Source organism: Spermophilus citellus (assembly GCF_964194105.1).
Source record: "Spermophilus citellus genome assembly, chromosome: 19".
Classification (NCBI taxonomy): Eukaryota; Metazoa; Chordata; class Mammalia; order Rodentia; family Sciuridae; genus Spermophilus; species Spermophilus citellus.
Window position 1 is genome coordinate 19,587,690 of NC_138201.1, and position 17,107 is coordinate 19,604,796.

Here is a 17,107-nt window from a genome sequence, read left to right on the forward strand (position 1 = left end):
AAGATGTCACTGTCACATGTTGGGGTTGTTGGCTTTGGGTGTCCTGCAGCAGCTTCCTGGCCAAAGGGTACAGGGAGCTGGGCTGTGTTGGGCGACTCTGGGTGTGTGCGGGTGAGGCCACAACGTGGGGTCACGCTCCAGCACCCCGGAGTGTCCCAGGGCCACCCCAGGCCTGGTTCACTGCTGGCTGTCACTCTGGCCACCGTGAGGGGAGGTCTCGACTCTGAGGGTGGGACAGCGTGGCAGGAGCCCGTGGGGGCAGGAGGCAGGAGGTGGCCGTCCCCTCCAGTGGCTGAGCCTGCTCTCGTCCCCCAGGAAGCCTGAGAAGGGCGTGCAGTACCTCATCGAACGAGGCTTTGTCCCTGACACCCCCGTGGGCGTGGCCCACTTCCTGCTGCAGCGCAAGGGTCTCAGCCGCCAGATGATCGGGGAGTTCCTGGGCAACCGGCAGAAGCAGTTCAACCGCGATGTGCTCGAGTGAGTGGCCAGGGACCGCTGGGATGCGGGGACGCAGACCCAGGCCAAGGGCATGTGCTGTCCCTGCTGTGTCACCACCCCGGGACACGCACACACACGGGAGTTCCCGGGTGTCCTGGGCGCTGCTTCCCGAGCCTGCAGTGGCAGGATCCCGTGCTCAATCCCCTACGTCAGGTGCCCTGGGGTTCGCGTGGCCTCCTGCCTGGCCTGAGGTGGTGGTCAGACTGCGGTGTAGGGCACAGAGAGCCCCCGGGTCTGTCCCTGGTCCTCACGGGCACAGTTGGGTTTTGTTGTTTTTTGGGTTTTTTGGTCCCAGGGTTTCAACCCAGGGACACTTAACCACTGAGCCCCGTCCCCAGCCCTTTTTAGATTTTATTTAGAGACGGGGTCTCACTGAGTTGCTCAGGGCCTCACTAAGTGGCTGAGGCTGGCCTCCACCTTGCAATCCTCCTGCCTCAGCCTCCCGAGCCACTGGGATGACAGGCCTGCACCACTGCTCAGCTCAACACGAGCAAAGTTTTGTTTATCTTTTGTTTTAATATTTCGGGTCCCTGGCCGGTCAGATCTGAGGACTCAGGGCTCAGTTACCTTCCTTGGTCCTCCACACACCCTGCCGGGCAGGCTCATGGGTCTTACGCTGACCCCTCGCCTGACTCCCTTCTGCACCCTTGGCCTGACTGTCCACCTAGCCCTGAGGGGTCGCCGCCCTCGAGTGACGACATTCCCTGAGCCTCCTGTGTCAGGACCTCCCGGGCACCTGCAGCTTCAGGTCTGGGCCCCAGCTCTGGCTGGGTGTCCTGCATCCAGTAGAGACCAGAGTCCCTGTTGGTGTGTGCCTCATGTCCCTGGGAGTGGTGGCCTGCTCTGTGTCACACCAAGACATCGAGGCTTCGAGGGAGGGGCTGGCCGGGCACCCCAAGCCCACACGACCATGTGGCCTGCACCCCACATTCCCTCTCAGCCCATGGGGCCCTCAGTGGCCCCTGCATCTGGCCCTGCCTGCTCCTTCAACCAGGGAGCTCCAGTGTCACCTGCCATGGTCATTGTCCCTCTCACCCCTTTCCAACCAGTGGGAGGGAGGAAGCAGCGCAGGAAGAGCAGATGGCCCCTGGTGAGGGGCTTGGGCGCCACCCGCCATGTCCCTGCTGCCCCCCGGCTGGCTCCTGGCCAGGGGAAATCCGGCCATTGTCCTCCTGTCAGAAAATAGCAGTGGCTTCAGGAAGCCGCCAGGCTCCGACCACCGCCCGGCCTCGTCGAGGGCAGCAGTGCCCGGCTCGCTCCCTGCTGTCCCTCTGCAGCCACAGCCACCCCGAGGGTCCCGCCCAGGCTGCCCGGAGGTCGGGGACGCAGCCACACTGATGCCCGTCCCCAGTGCAGGAGGACCCTGGGAACAGGCAGCAGGTCCTTGGTGGCCCAAAGCCCTGCAGCCCGGTGGCGGTGACTGTGGCCACAGCTGCATTAGAGGTGGCCAGACGCCATGCCGCCACCCATGGGGTTCCTGGTGCAGTCCCCCCCTGGCCCGTTTGGGGATCACTGTGGCTGGGCTGAAGGGCGGCCCTGGGGGCAGGGCTGTGGCCAATCAGGCCACACACGGCCACCCACCAGCTGGCCCCTGCCCACCCCACCACCCACGGGCCCTGTGGTGAGACCAGTCTCCAGGGAGAGGTGTCCTGACCGTGCCTGAGGGACACAGGGCAGCTCCCCCACAGGTGGCCCTGCTGGCCACGCGGGAGGGGCTGGTCCAGAGTGGCCGTGGGCCCCAGTCTCCTAGTTCAGGGGTCGCAGGCTACCAGGGCTGCGGTCTTTCTGGAAGGTTCTGAATGCGACCTGCCCGCAGCCTGTCCCGGGCCCAGGGTCGGCGCTGTGCCCAGGGAGACCCTCACACGGCCCGGGCGTCTTGCGTTCCAGCTGCGTGGTGGACGAGATGGACTTCTCTGCCATGGAGCTGGACGAGGCCCTCAGGAAGTTCCAGGCCCACATCCGGGTCCAGGGCGAGGCCCAGAAGGTGGAGCGGCTCATCGAGGCCTTCAGGTGGGGCCCGGGGCCCTCCGTCCCCTGCGCCGGAGCCGGGGTGGACCCTACTGCTTGCCTGCGTCCAAGCTGCTGCTGGGGCCCCTATTCCTCCTGAGGGGACCGTGTCTGCCCCAGATTTGCACCTGAGAACTCCGGAGCAGAGGACGGCGACCCCCCGCTGGGTTCTCGCATCTCCGAGTCCTGGGCACGTCCCCCTCTGGTCCTCTCCAGTTCCCCTTCTGCTCCTCTGCGCACTCCTTCTCCCGGGCAGCAGCTCCCCCAGTGGCTCCTCCCCCAGCCCTGTGACAATGGCTTGGTTCCCTGTCACCCTGCTGCCTGCTGTGTGACCCCAGGCTGCTGGCTTGCCCACTCTGGGCCTCACTCCTCACCTGGACAGCTGGGACAGCACCGCCCTGCCCTGGAGACGGAAGCCAAGGAGTCCAGTGCCTGGGGCCCTTGGGGACACCTAGCCCCGCAGCCCACTGGGCTTCCTGGAGGGGACAGTTCCAAGCCGGGACCCCAGCACGGGGAGGACTGAATCGCAGCTCCTGCCTGTCCCTGCTCCTCCACGATGTCATTAACAGGGTGTCCTGGAGGCAGGGTGGCCGTGGGGACAGTAAACGTGATGCCCGGCTGAGGCGGGCTGTGAGCACCCCCAGGGACCCAGGACCAGGCTGGGAGGGGCTTGAGGACAGTCAGAACCAACTGTGGCAGCCAGTGTCCCCCCAGTTCCGGGGAGGGTGGCGCGCGTCCTGGGGGCCCTGACTGGCTCTCGTCCCCAGCCAGCGGTACTGCATCTGCAACCCCGGGGTGGTGCGCCAGTTCCGGAACCCGGACACCATCTTCATCCTGGCCTTCGCCATCATCCTGCTCAACACGGACATGTACAGCCCCAACGTCAAGCCCGAGCGCAAGATGAAGCTCGAGGACTTTGTCAAGAACCTACGAGGTGAGCCGCTGCCACCACGGGCTGCCCTGCCCGGCTCCCCCAGCACCCGCCCCTGGAGGCTCCCAGGTGCCAGGGTCCCCAAGTGGTGTGTGAGCTGGAGCCCGGCCTGGCCCCCTGGCCATTCCCATCGGCCTCCAGTCCCAGGGAAAGAACCCAGGGCGCTAACCACTGGGCAGCACCCCAGCCCATTTTTATTTAGAGACAGGGCCTCGCTGAATTGCTGAGGCTGGCCTCCACCTTGCGATCCTCCTGCCTCAGACTCCCCAGCTGCTGGGGTGACAGGCGGGCATCGCTCACGGAGCTACTCTCTAAACCAGAGCTCCGGCACCCCTTCCCCTGTGGCCAAGGATTCCCCTGGGCACGGTGTCCCTCGGCTCCGGGGTTTCTGCTGGGGTTTACGGCGTCTTTGCCTGCCCCCTGCTGGCTGTGGCAGGAAAGGCCACAGGATTCCCCAGACAAAGGCCCCCAGGCTGAGGGCTGGGGGACGGCGTGGCCTGAGCGGTCACCCTGGGTCCCTGTGCTGTCTGTGGGGACCTGCAGGCCCCAGGGACTTCAGGTCCACAGTTGTGAAGTCGCGTGGCCAGGCGGGAGTGAAGGCGACTGGGGATCCCTTGATGGAGCACGGGAGCAGGGGCTGCGAGCTCCCTGCCCCGCCCGGCCTCCCTGCCCTGTCCCCTCACTGGGCCCAGCCTGATGCTGGTGGTCAGAGTCCCCAGGAGGAGCCAGAGATGCCCAGGACAGGGGTGGACACGGCAGTGGCTTCAGGGCTGCGTCCATCATCCCACCTGTTGACCCCACAGTCGGGGTCCTCTAACCCGCTGCCCAGGGAGGGACGGGGCTCCCCTTCCCAGGGTCCTTCCTAGGTAGGGGCCTGTCCTCAGTCTTCTCTCTTCCAGCCAGGAGCTCGGGTCACTCTGTCCTTCCTGTGCTTGAGAAGGGACAGCCAGGGCAAAGAAGGGCCAGGTCCACGGTCACAGAGCAAGTGGTGCGCCAGGCGGGGCAGGGCTGGTGTCCCCAGGCCTGGCTGCCCCTCCCGGCCGGTCCAGCAGTCTCTTCAGGGGACCCGCCCCACGCTCCCCCGCAGCCCCTGTGGGCCCGGCAGCAGGACCGCCCCTGGGGCTTAGCTGGGCAACTGCTGACCGTCCCAGGGTCCCTGTGCCCGGGCAGGAGCAGGGCGCATGGGGCCTCAGGGAGAAGCCCGTGGCCCTGGCCCTCCCTGTCGGGCAGGCGCTGTGGGTCGCCTGAGGCACCCGTGTCGGGGGGTTGGCTGGGGACAGTTTGTGTGCAACTGTGGCTGTTTGTCACGGAGAGGCCACAGGCATCCCCTCTGTCCTGGTGCTGTGTCCAGATGCCACCTGACGGTGGCCCGGAGGGTTTGGAGCTGGTCACTCTGACAGGCCAGGCCAGTTCGCCCAGCTTGGGGGTGGGGCCATGTCACCCCAGGCCAGCTGCCTGCTCAAGAGCCCGTGTCCCCGGCCTCTGGGCTCCTGCAGGCTGAGGGCTGGGGAGGCCACCGAGGGGCTGGTTGCTTCTCCCAGGGGCTCTTCTTGGTGGCATGGGGACACCACCCAGGTCCAAGCTCTCAGCTCTCACCAGGGGACGGGGACAGTCAGCCAGGCCGGGCAGCCCCGTTCAGTGTCCCCTTCTGTGACCAGGGACCTTCAAGCTTCTTGCTCGGGGTGGAGCAAGGCAGCCCCTATGAGGCCCAGTGAAGGCAGTTGGTGGCCCGTCCCCTTGGGTGTGTCTTCACCAGCCAGGCTGCGCTGGGCCTGCTCCTGAGCTGCGTCCTGGGGACCCCGCTCTGCAGGGGACCCAGAGGGCGCCCTGCTGACCCGTGTGGAGACTGGCAGCCCCGGGCGGGTGGGCGAGGCCTGGGGCAGCTGCAGCCACCCCAACCCCCACCGCTCTGACCTGGGCCGTGTCCTGTCCAGGGGTGGACGACGGCGAGGACATCCCCCGGGAGATGCTGATCGGCATCTACGAGCGCATCCGGAAGCGGGAGCTCAAGACCAACGAGGACCACGTGTCCCAGGTGCAGAAGGTGGAGAAGCTCATCGTGGGGAAGAAGCCGGTGAGTGGCGCCACCAGGTGACCTGTCCCCAGCCCACCCTGCTCTGCTGCAGGGGCCTGTGGGTGGTTGTAGCCGGGCACTTTTTTTCTGTAGTACCAGGGATTGAATGCGGGGGCCCTCGACCCCTGAGCCTGTCCCCAGCCCCTTTTGATATTTTGTTTAGAGACAGGGCCTCGATAAGTGGCTGAGGCTGGCCTCCACCTTGCCATCCTCCTGCCTCAGCCTCCCAGCCACTGGGATAAGAGGCGTGGGCACTGTGCCTGGCTGAGGCTGGGAATGTTGTAGTAGCCCCTGGCACTTGAGCCTCTTAGCCATCTGCTGTGCGCTGTAGTTGACAACGGGAGGCCACCAACAGTGGTCAGGCTGCGTTGGGGCTCAACTGTGCCCCGCCCTGGTGGGACACAGGGGATCTAAATCGCCTCCCACCAGGTGCCAGAGGACTCCCCTTGGTGGCACCAGGGCATGCTGATGCCTCGGGGTTGGGGGGGACTCAGGCTCCTTGCCCGGTGGCCCTGTGCTCCCCGGGCCAGGTGGCCTCCGGAGCACTGAGGGCTCTTCCTGCCGTTTGCTGTCCCCGCAGATCGGATCCCTGCACCACGGGCTGGGCTGTGTGAGTACCCGGCCTCCGCCTTCGCCCCGCCACCCCAGGCAGCCTCCCCTGGCCCTGCCGACCCCACCAGGGCCAGCTCCCAGAGCCCAAGTTCTGGCTGCTTGAGATGTTTCCAGAGGGACCCGGAAGCTTTGGCTCGACTGCCCAGCCTGTCACCTCTGCTCACCGGGCCACAGCCACTCGGGAGGGTCATGGGTCGGACCCAACAGGGGAGTCCCCTAGTGCAGCCTCTGCCCCCTCCCTGGGGGCTCTCGGGAAGGCCTTTACCCCCACAGGGACCAGGGGACAGAGCAGGTCCCCAGGATAGAGTGCCCGGGGACAGCTGCCACCAGCCAGGGCCCCTCTGCCCAGTGGGGCCGGGCCCGCAGGCCGGGTGCGGTGGCCTGGGAGGCTGGCGGTGATGGTGGCCTGTCCCCAGGTGCTGTCCCTGCCCCACCGGCGGCTGGTGTGCTACTGCAGGCTCTTCGAGGTCCCCGACCCCAGCAAGCCACAGAAGCTGGGCTTGCACCAGAGGGAGATCTTCCTGTTCAACGACCTGCTGGTGGTACGTGCCGCCCGGGCTGGCCAGCGCGGGCAGTGGGCCTGGGACTCGCGCCCACCTGCTGGGGACCCGGGGAGGGCGTGGCTCTGGGTCTTCTGTGGCAGGTCCCACCCAAGCCAGTGCCCGTGACAGCAGTGACCTAGGCCCAGGGGACGGGGTGGGCTGTGTCTAGGGCTCCCCTCACCTGGAGGTGGACAGGGCGGGTGGGTGGGCACCCCAGGATATCTTGGGTGGTCCCCGAAGGTCAGGCCTTGGCCTCTGGGCTCCACACTGCCGAGTCCTGGCCGCCCGTTCCTGTCCCCGGGCGTCAGACCCCAGATGCACACGCCTCACGTGGCTAGGAGAAGCCCCGAGGGGACTGTGCCTGGGATGTGCCTGCCACCTCGCTGCCACCTCTCTGCGGCGGCTGCCCATGCCATGCCTGCAGGTGCCACAGCTGCGCTCTCTGCTGTCCCCAGGTCACCAAGATCTTCCAGAAGAAGAAGAACTCGGTGACATACAGCTTCCGACAGTCCTTCTCCCTGTGCGGCCTGCAGGTTCTGCTCTTCGAGAACCAGTGTGAGTGCCTGGCCACGCCTGTGTCCCCTCGGGGAGGTGCTCTTCCCCGTCACCTTTAGGCCAGGACCCAGGGTGGGTGGCAGGGCCGCTGTCCCTGGGAAAGCAGAGCAGCCCTGGACATGGGCCCTGGGGTCGACTTGATGTGTGGCCGATGGGCCCCTTGCTAGAATGTTCTGGAGAGCGTCAGCGGTGGCCTGGTGCTGCATGGCAGGTGTCCACTGAGCGCCTGCGGGAGTTTGGGGCCGGCCTGGCCACTCGGGGAGTCCTGGCCCGCGCACCTGCTGCCGTGGGTCAGGGGCCGCGGCCTCCGTCCCTGTGGTCCACATGGGGGGACCTGCCTGCTGGGCTCCCAGGGCCGTGGCTCCTTCCTGGGAGGCCTGGTCACTCGTCGCACAGAACGGCCAGCACTTGGGAAGGGCTGTCCCCAGGCCCTCGCAAGGCTCTTGGGAACCCCGGGCTGGAGGGGTCCTGGGTGTGGGGTGGCTCCTACCTGGGACACCCACTGCTGGCTTGTGAGCTGGCCTGTCCCTGGCCCCCACTCTCTGCTCTTTCCTTTTTCTCTGTCCCCAGAAGTCCCTGAAGCTGGCTTTAGCCAGTTTCCTGGGTGGGGACAGTGTCCCCCTGGCTGCCCTGCCCGGCTCCGAGTGCCCTGAGGGCCTGGTCTGGGGCTCTCTGCCGCCTGTCTTCCCTCGGTGGGACCCAAGGGCCACCCAGCCAGGACCAGCCTCACCCCGTCCCCTCCTCACATGCCCCCGGCTGAGTCCCCACGTCTGCCCCTCCCTGGCCAGCAGCTGTGCCTTGCTTGGTGTCCCACACATGTACAGAGTGACATCAGTGGGGACCTTCCCCACGTCACCCCGACTAGCACCCCATCCCTGAAGGGTAACAATGGCCCCTGCACCCTGGGTGGGGACCAGACCTGGCGTGGCCCTGGAAGTGACACCCCAGGGGCCCGAGGCTGTACATGCTGGACTCCGGGTGCTGGCCGGGGCCACCCTGCCGTCACCACAGGAACAACTTCCTCTAGGGCCCAGGCTGGCAGGCAGCCTGGGTCAGTCCCCGGCCAGGCGCGTTCTATGTGCCAAAAGAAGTCCCTGCAGAGCACGGTGGGTGGCCCAGCCGTCATCCCAGCAGCTCAGGAGGCTGAGGCAGGAGGATGGCCAGGTGGAGGCCAGCCTCAGCCACTTAGTGAAGCTCTCCGTAGCTCAGCGAGACCCTGGGGTGTGGGCAGTGGCTGGCTTTTCTGGGGGATCAGAAGGCTTGGTGTCACTCAGCGGCCATTCTCACGGGCCAGCAAGGGGCTGCCACGACGTGGCTGTACTTGTGCCACGCGCACACATGCTCACATACCTGCGCACACCCGGTCCCCTGCGGCCACCCAGAGTCCCTCCGATGTCAGCGGGGATGCACTGGTGCTGGGCCGAGACCCTCCAGAGGCCCGTGTTGGCTCCCTCCTGAGAGCGATCGGGACAGGGACCCCAGAGCTCAGCGGTGGCACTAGGAAGGTGTGGGCAGCGTGTGTCCGGGGGTGTCCACGGCGCACCCCAAGGCCCTCTTCCTTAGCTCAAGGCCAGCCCCTCATCTGTCCGGAGCTGCCCGGGTGACGGGCGCCCTCCCCTGCTCAGTGCCCCTTCTCTGTGGACCTGATACTGGGCACTGTGACCTTCAGGCTGGAGAGGCGGAGGGCTGTGGGGAGTGACCACCCCAAGTCAGGAGCCGAGACTGTCCCGTGCTGCCGCCCAGAGGCCCAGCCCTCACACCTTCCGGGCCCCGGGACCTTACTGGCCAGGCCAGGGGACCTGGCGCAGGACAGCTGCCCCACAGCGTGGCCCTCTGTCCTCCGCAGACTACCCCAACGGCATCCGGCTCACGTCAGCCGTCCCCGGGGCGGACATCAAAGTGCTCATCAACTTCAACGCGCCCAACCCCCAGGACCGGAAGAAGTTCACTGATGACCTGCGGGAGTCGGTGGCTGAGGTGCAGGAGATGGAGAAGCACCGCATCGAATGTGAGTTCCCCGGTGACCGCACGGGGCGGGGCTGCCGGGCACCCCCAGCCCCTGCAGGCCCGGCCACCCCACCGGGAGGCACCCAGGGGCCAGCGCCAGCCTCCTGCTGGGTTCGTGGCTGAACACAGCTCTGGGGCCAAGGTCAGTGGCCTCCTCTTGATTAGACCTGCCAAGCGCTGGGTCACAGCCAAGGCCATCCCTGGACTCCAGGCTGGACTGACTTTTTTTGGTACCAGGGATTGAACCCTGGGTGCTGAACCTCTGAGCTGGGTCCTCTTCCTGTTTCAGTTTCTTTCTGTGTGGCTGTGGGTGGACACGGCACCTTTATTTTATTTTTACAATATTTTTTAGTCATAGATGGATGCAATATGTTTATTTTGTCTATTCATTTTTATGTGGTGCTGAGGATCGAACCCAGTGCTAGGCCAGTGCCCACCACTGACCCATGTCCCCAGCCCTCTTTTATATTTTATTTGAGACAGGGCCTCCCTAAGTTGCTGAGGCTGGCCTCCCTCCAACTTGCGATCCTCCTGCCTTAGCCTCCCAAGCCACTGGGATCCCAGGCTCTGTGCCCTCCAGGTCTCCTCTGTGCTCACAACTCTCTCTGAAGGGTCCCAGTGAACCTAGGCTCATCTCCCAGAGCCCAGCCAGCCCTGGCCTCACTGCCCTCAAGCTGGGCACGAGCCCTTCTGGGCTGCAGGTCACAGGAGAGTGGCTTCTCCAGCACCCTCTGGGGGTCTCCTTTCTGCCCAGTGCCATGGTGACAGCCATCCCTTCCAAAGACAGCCCCTCCCTACCCTGGTGAAGCTGGCCAAGCAGAGGGTGGTGGGTGCCTGTCCCTGCCCCCTGGGCTGCCGTTCTGTGCTGGGCTCCTCTGACCTGGTGCTGACCCTCTCTGTTGCAGCGGAGCTGGAGAAGCAGAAGGGTGTCGTGCGGCCCAGCATGTCCCAGTGCTCCAGCCTCAAGAAGGAGCCGGGCAACGGGGCGCTGGGCAGGGCCTGCCTGGACGACAGCTACGCCGGTGGGGAGGGCCTCAAGCGCAGCGCCCTCAGCAGCTCCCTGCGCGACCTCTCGGAAGCGGGTAAGGGCCCAGCGGCGGTCCCCCTTCCCAGCCCGCTGCGTGCCACGCTGAGCCCCGGGCGGCTGCGGTTGGTATCCGGGAAGGGCCTGCCCGGGGCCTGCGAGGAGCGCTCCGGGGTTCGTCCCGATTGTCCCCAGACCCGAGTGACCGCTGACCACACAGAGAGGGCATCCTAGACAGGTCCTAGAGGGCGCAGGACCGGCCCAGGTGGGAGGGGTGGCTGGTGGGGCCCGGATGCCGCCCCTGTCCTCCTCCTGGGGTCCAGCTGACCCTACTCCCTTGAGACCCGCTCTGGCCAAGCAGGCAGGCCACTGTCCGCGCTGTGCTGCCCTCTGTGCCGGATGCTCGCAGGGGCGGGCAGGGGGGGATCCCCGCTATCTCTGTCTTGCTTTCCCCACGGGGACCTCTGTGCGGGACGCCCAGGCCCCTGTGGGACACAGAGCTGGTGGCGGGCGCGCCAGGCCCAGGGCAACGGGGAGCCTGGGGACACTTGGGGTGTGGCTATGGGGCACTTGCCACCAGCCGGTCCCCTGCTAGTGGCACCTCGGGCTCCCAGGGGTCCTCTCGTCAGCCGGCTGCCCAGGGTAGGGCCGGGGCTCGGGGGCTGCTGGTGGGAAGCCTCATGGGCCACCCGCCTGCCTCCTGTGGCTCAGGGTGACCGTGTGCTGAGTGGCCTTCTGTCCTTTGCTGTCGTCTGTCATCCATTTTTCGTGGTGAAACCTCAGAACTCATCGCAGCATGAGGCCGGGCCAGGGCTTCTCAACCTGGACGGCTGACCCCGGGCAGGGCTTCCTGGCCATGGCCACGTTGGGCCTGGCAAGGGTTAGGAGTGTCCCGGCCTCTGCCACTGGACAGCCGTCCTATGCCCGTGTGGGGACCGTAGCGCCCCCCGGGGCCGTGGGGGCAGAGCCACCCTGGGTTGAGAACCGCTGGCTTGGCCAGTGGCCGTGTCCCCCCAACTCCACTCTGGGGACTGCTTGGGGCGCCCGCAGGCGGCGGGCCCGGCTCTGGGTTCGCGTTTGTGCAGGGCTTGGCCGCCCTCCCCGCCCGACGCCCTGGCCAGGCCCCACTCCGGGCCCAGCAGTCACCAGCACAGCTGCCCATTGTGTGCCTGTGCTGAGAGATCAGCCAGCCCCCTGCCCGGGTCACCTCCACGAGAGGGTAGAGGTCAGAGGGCAGCCGCCGTCGGCTTGTTCCTGTGGTCATTGCTGTGGCCTCCTGAGCTGAGGTCGTGAGGCCCCTGGCCTGTGGCGCGTGACAAGCCGGGACAGATCCAGGACGGGATGTGAGCGTCCGGGCCCAGCCTGCGTCCAAGGCACCAGCAGAGGCCACCTGTGCCACCCAGAGGGACACCAGTATGGGCCGGAGATGCCCTTGGAGCCGCTAGGGAGGAAGATGAGCTGCGGGCGGCCGGGGACCCTGCGCCCTCCCGGCCCTCGTTGAGCCGAGCCTGAGCCGGTGACAGCAGGACGCGCCGCGGAGCAGAGGAGGGTCCTTGGGGACAGCCTGTGGCCACTCGAGAGCAGGGGACCGAGCTGCCACGCATATCCACCCAGGAGATGGCCGGGCCTGGCCTCGCCCAGTGTGAACCTGGGGCGCCCACGAGGTGGCCAGTCTGGTGCCCGGGGGGCCTGTCCACAGCCACGTCGGTGCCTGTCACTCACCTGGCCCCCGTTGGCCACGTTGCGCCTGTGTTTTCTGCAGCCCGAGCTGGCTCCAGGCCTGGTGGGGCTGGTGGTCCACCTCAGGGCGGGGGGACCGGGCCTTGGCGCCCGCGCCCAGAGCAGCCACGCTGTGGAGGACACGATCGGGGCCTCCCCACGGAGAGGACATCTCTGGGGTCGCAGTGGCTGACCCCAGGCACCCTGCCCTTTACCAGCGCAGCCCCATCAGGGAGAGCTGGCCACCCACGGCCACTGGTGTCAGGTGGCCAAAGCCACGTGAGGCCCCTGGGGCGGAGCCAAGCCTCCCTTTGCCCCACAGGACATCCAGCAGGGCCTCGGCACTGTGTCCCCTCTGCCTGCCACTCCAGCTCTGTCCTGTCACGTAGGGTCGCCCAGAGGGAGGCGCAGGAGGAGGCTTGTCCCCTCACAGGTGGGGAAGTGGAGGCCAAGCCGTGGAGCCAGGGGCAGGGTTTCATGTCCTGGACACTGAGGTGGGCAGGGCAGAGGGCCATGTACAGGTGGGCAGGAACCGTGAGCCACCGCCTCCTGGCTGAGACGAGGACCAGGGTCCCAGTGGGTGCTCAGGTCCCTGTAGCAGGGCAGGAGTTTCCTGCCCTAACCTGTGGTGGCCTCCTGTCACCCCAGGCACCCACCTGGCGCTGGGGCTGGCCTCCAGCCTTGGGACTCCCTCCAAAGGATTGTGGCCTGCGCCCTGAGATGCCCACGGCACTGTCCCCACCATTTCTGGGTCCCTCTGGCCCAGCTCCGAAGGGCAGTGGGAAGGGTCACCTCAGAAGCTGGCACAGAGACTGCCGGGCCCTGGCACAGCTTGACCTCGCCCGCTCAGAGGCCCTGGAGCCAAAGTGGACACCATGCATTTCAGCAGCGTCCCTAGCGGAATGGAGCCCGTGGGTCCCACCATGGCCTTGTCCCCTGCTCTCTGACATGGACAGAGCGCCATCACAAGGGTCACGTGTGCAGCGTGGTGCTTGACTCGCGGCCGGTGCCACACACAGAAGCACTTCGTGTCCCTGGCCACTCATTGTCCTCGCTCCCAGAGGCTTGGGACATCCTGCAGGAAGCCTGGGAGAGGCGTGTCCCTGGAGCAGCTGGACTTGGGCCTCCAGTGCCCCTAGGAAGACTCAGCTGTCCCGCCTCAGCCACACCTGCTGAGCATCCACTGGGTGCCCGGGGCTGGGGACCAGCCAGGCACATGGGGGACAGAGGACTCTCGGCTGGGAGCAGGCTTTGCAGCACCTGGACAGGGCGCCGGGACCGGCCGGCCGGAGGAGCGTCAGTCCCCACCGCTGGCCAGCGGCCTGCACAAACCCGAACTCGGCTGGGCCAGGAGTGGCCGCACCGGGATGCGGGGGATGCGGACCTGCGCGTGCGCACTGGCTCCCGGCGCTGGGCGCGGCCACCTGGGCCCAGGCCTGTGCTCGAGGCGCCCGCCCCATCTGTGCCCGCAGGACCCCGAGGTCGGCTGGCTGCAGACCCCCCTCTGTCCCTCCCGGGGCGCCCCAGCGCTGTCGAGAGACCCCCTGTCCTGGCCCAGGCCGGCAGGTGCAGCCCGCCGGCTCAGCTGCGTTGCTAGGGCGGTGGCGGCCAAGGTGTCCCTGGCAGGCGGGCAGGCGGCGCCCGGCCGGTGCCTGTGGTGTCTAACCTCTGGTATTGCATGTTCTGGGCAGGGAAGCGAGGGCGCCGCAGCAGTGCAGGATCGCTAGAGAGCAATCTGGAAGTAAGTAGGAAAGACCCCGTCCAGCCGGCTGTCCCCTGTCGCCTCCCGCCCCGGTTTCTCTCTGTTGTCGTTTTTTTTTTCTTTTGGCTCCCCCCACAGAGACGCGGCCACGGCCCCTGCCTGCCTGGGCCCCTGCATGCGGCCTCTGCCCGACTGTCCCCGCGGCTCGCGCTTGCCCACGGTGGGGGGGCTCCGAGGTGGCGTTTCTGTTCCCGCTTCTCCCCATCCGTCCCCGTGGTCCCCCCGCATGGATAACCCGTCCCGGGCGCCCGCCCTGTGGTGTCTGTCTCTGGCTTGGCTTCGCGCTCCATGTCATCGCTTCGTCGCGGAGTGTCGCTGGCCGCGCCGCGGCGGGACGTGGGCTTGCTTAGCTAGCTCGGGGGCCCGCGGGCTGTGCGACAGCGACAGCCGGCCGCTCTGGCCTGGCGGGTCCTTTCCTCCTGTCCCCACCCCTGCTTGGTCTGCAAGTAGGTAGCGGCAGCGAAGGGCCTGGGCAGGCCACGCCCCCAGGACGAGGCCCCACCCGTCCCCGCGGCCACCTCCCCGATCCCTTGCAGGGGCGCGGCCCCGAGGTCCCCGGGAGCGGAGGGCAGCGTCAGGGGAGCCGGGTCCCGGCCCGGCCACGGACCCCAGGGCCCCGGGCCGGCGGCGCGCCACCACGCAGGGCAGGGCCACCCCCGCCCGCAGCCACCCGGCCAGGCCCAGCCCGCGCTGTCCCGCACGGCAGCGCCGGGCACGGAGCCGGAGCCCAGCCGCCCGCACGCGCCCTCCGCGGCCGGCAGGGAGGCGACTGTCCCCTAACCGCTCTCTGGCTTCCTCGCAGGGGTCCGTCATTAGCAGCCCGCACCTGCGCCGGAGACCGCCCGCCCGCGAGGGCCCGCCGCGCGCGCCCGCGCCCGCGCCCGCCTCGCTGCTGGGCTCGCTGTTCGGCAGCCGCCGCGGGAAGCCCCCGCCCCCCGGCCCCGGCGGCCCGGCCCCGGCGCCCCCCGAGGGCCACCACGCGCAGCACTGCCACCTGCCGCCCAACCCGCCGCCCTACCACCACCACCACCACTTCCACCCGCCCGCGCACCTGCCGCACGCGCACGCCTTCCACCTGGGCGCGCACGCCGGCCACGCCCCCTACGCGGCGCATGCGCACGGCCACCCGCCGCTGCCCGCCGGCCACGCGCACGCCGGCCACGCCCACCCGGGCCACCACCACGGGCAGCCGCCCGCCCCGCCGCCGCCCGGAGGCAGCAAGGCCAAGGCCAGCGGCATCAGCACGGTCGTGTAGGCGGCCGGCGGGGACCTCGACGGACCGGCCTCGGCTGCGTCCCCCGCCGCAGCCCAGGGCGGGCCGAGCAGGCGGGACCCCGCCCCGGCCCCGCGCCCACGCACGCGGCGTCCCCGCCGGGCGACGAGGACCAGGGAGCGGACCCCGCGGGCAGCCGGAGGACCGTCCCCGGCTCGCCGCGTCGCGCCTGTCGCCGGCCAGGGCGACACGCTAGGTAGGCCTGAGCGGGCGGCGACAGTCCGCACGTAGACGTCACGTAGTGTAAACCTATAAATAGACGCGACACCGCACCCCCGCTGTACAGGTAGCTGCGACACCGCCCCAGCCCCACCCGCCAGGAAGAGCGCCCCGGGCCCGAGTGACGGGTGACAGTGGCCGGCGCCCGCTCGGGCACAGCGTCACCGACTGGGCCCGGTGACAGTCCTGGGTGAGCCCCGCCCGCTCCGGGCGACCGTTTTGTGGACGGAGCCCTCCGCAGTCCCCTCAGGAGCCGGTGTCCCTGGCCTCCGCCCCTCAGTCCCCCGGACGCTGTCGCCGGCCGCCGGAGCTGGACCTGAGCGCGGCGTCTCCTCCAAGCACAGCCCCCCGCTCCTCCAAGTCCCCACGGGGCGCCCCGAGAACCGCCGCCCGCCCCCTGTCCCGTCCCGGATGTCACCGGCCGCCCTGGAGGTGCCCCGAGCACCTGCAGCAGGGCGACCTGTGTCCCCGTGTCGTGGCCATTGTGACTCCATGTGCTCGTCCCACCCCCCATGTCACCACTGAGGCCGCCCCGGGACCCCCGCTGCCACCTGGTCCCCAGCCAAGGGTTGTCCCCACCTGGCCCTGCTCTTGTTGCTTCTGTTTGGTGGTGACACCTCGGTCCCTGCCAGGGCTGCGCCTGAGTCACCCGCAGCCTCCTTTCCAGTTTGCAGCCCTGAGCCTGGGGACAGCGGGCCACCCAGGGCCATCGGCTGTTTCCTTTCCTGTGCCCCTGTTGTGTCACCGAGGTCACCCACTGCAAAAGGAGCTCTGCGTGGTCCCTGTGGCCGAATCCCGCAGACAGGGCCCCACGTCATGGCTCCAAGCCACTGTTGTGACAGGAAAGTGACATGGGATTGCATGTCCCCGGTGCGTGGCTCCGTGTTGCACATCTGCAGAACCTGCCCATGCTTCTGTTGACAAATGGCCCAAGTGACAACATTAGATGTCAGCTTTTCTCCACCATCTTTCCCAACCAAGGGTCGAGTCAAGGGGCACCTTTCAGATTGTTCCAGAAAGAGACATGACAGGGCCACGTGGACGCCCAGCCTCGGCCTCTCGCAGTGTCCCCTGTGCTGGGTCCGCGCTGTGGCGCCAGGACAGGCCTGGTGACGGCTCCTGAGAAAGTGCGGCCTCTGGTCCCAACCCCTGGGGCTCCAGTGTCACCCGTGTTTTCTCAGATGTTTCTGGAAGGGTGTCACCGGGTTCAGGATGGGGGTCCCACTTCTCAGACCCGGCTTGGGGAGCATGAGCCACCAGCAAGCTGCTGTCCCCATGTCACATTCACGAGGCTGTGGGTCCCCACCTGTCACCCAGCCATGGCATCGTGTCCCCTGGGGTGGGAGCAGGTGGCAGACCTGGGGCAGCCACGTCATCTCTCTTCACTGTCATACTGGGGACACACGTGGGACTCGAGTCTCAAGCAAGCGGAGCAAGACCCCTCGGGGACACAGCTGGTCACGTCACACAAAAAAGACAATCTGGGACGACGATGGGATCATGGATTTGTATATTTTTTTTAAAGTTTCCACACGAGCTGTACAGCCATGTAAAATAAAGCCATCGAATACCCGCCACCTGTCACGTCATGGCCGGGTCCCCTGGGTGAGCTGGCCTCGCGGGGTCCCTTCCCATTGGAGAGATGGGAACAGGCCCCTCGGATCTTCTGGGGAGGTCACCTGGTGTGGAACCTGCCCGCACCCCGCAGACCTGTCCAGGAACAGAGCCGCCACCTCAGCCTGGTGACAAGGAGGCCTGGACTGGAGCAGGGACGGCAGAGTAGAGGGGACGCACTAGGAGAGCAGTCACCTCAGCTGCAGCCCACACCCCTGAGGGAACTGAGCTCTGGGGACGGGGACCTGGGTAGTTCCAGAAAAGGCCGGG

General features: G+C 67.6%; 1 protein-coding gene across 6 annotated transcripts in view; it reads left to right on the top strand.

Annotated features, from left to right (window-relative positions):
- IQSEC1 (IQ motif and Sec7 domain ArfGEF 1) overlaps positions 1–16,796 on the top strand; it is a 193,133-nt gene extending 176,337 nt beyond the window's left edge. For 5 of the 6 annotated variants that reach the window (XM_081276256.1, XM_081276257.1, XM_081276258.1 and 2 more), the window contains 11 exons: positions 316–477; positions 2,386–2,508; positions 3,273–3,439; positions 5,371–5,510; positions 6,091–6,120; positions 6,539–6,664; positions 7,120–7,219; positions 9,066–9,227; positions 10,132–10,308; positions 13,661–13,710; positions 14,534–16,796. In XM_081276256.1, the coding sequence (XP_081132382.1) occupies positions 316–477; positions 2,386–2,508; positions 3,273–3,439; positions 5,371–5,510; positions 6,091–6,120; positions 6,539–6,664; positions 7,120–7,219; positions 9,066–9,227; positions 10,132–10,308; positions 13,661–13,710; positions 14,534–14,986 (1,690 nt within the window). In that variant the 3' untranslated portion in view covers positions 14,987–16,796. The remainder of the gene's footprint in view (positions 1–315; positions 478–2,385; positions 2,509–3,272; positions 3,440–5,370; positions 5,511–6,090; positions 6,121–6,538; positions 6,665–7,119; positions 7,220–9,065; positions 9,228–10,131; positions 10,309–13,660; positions 13,711–14,533) is intronic. The other variant, XM_081276261.1, reaches the window with a different exon arrangement.
- The last annotated feature ends 311 nt before the right edge of the window (positions 16,797–17,107 follow it).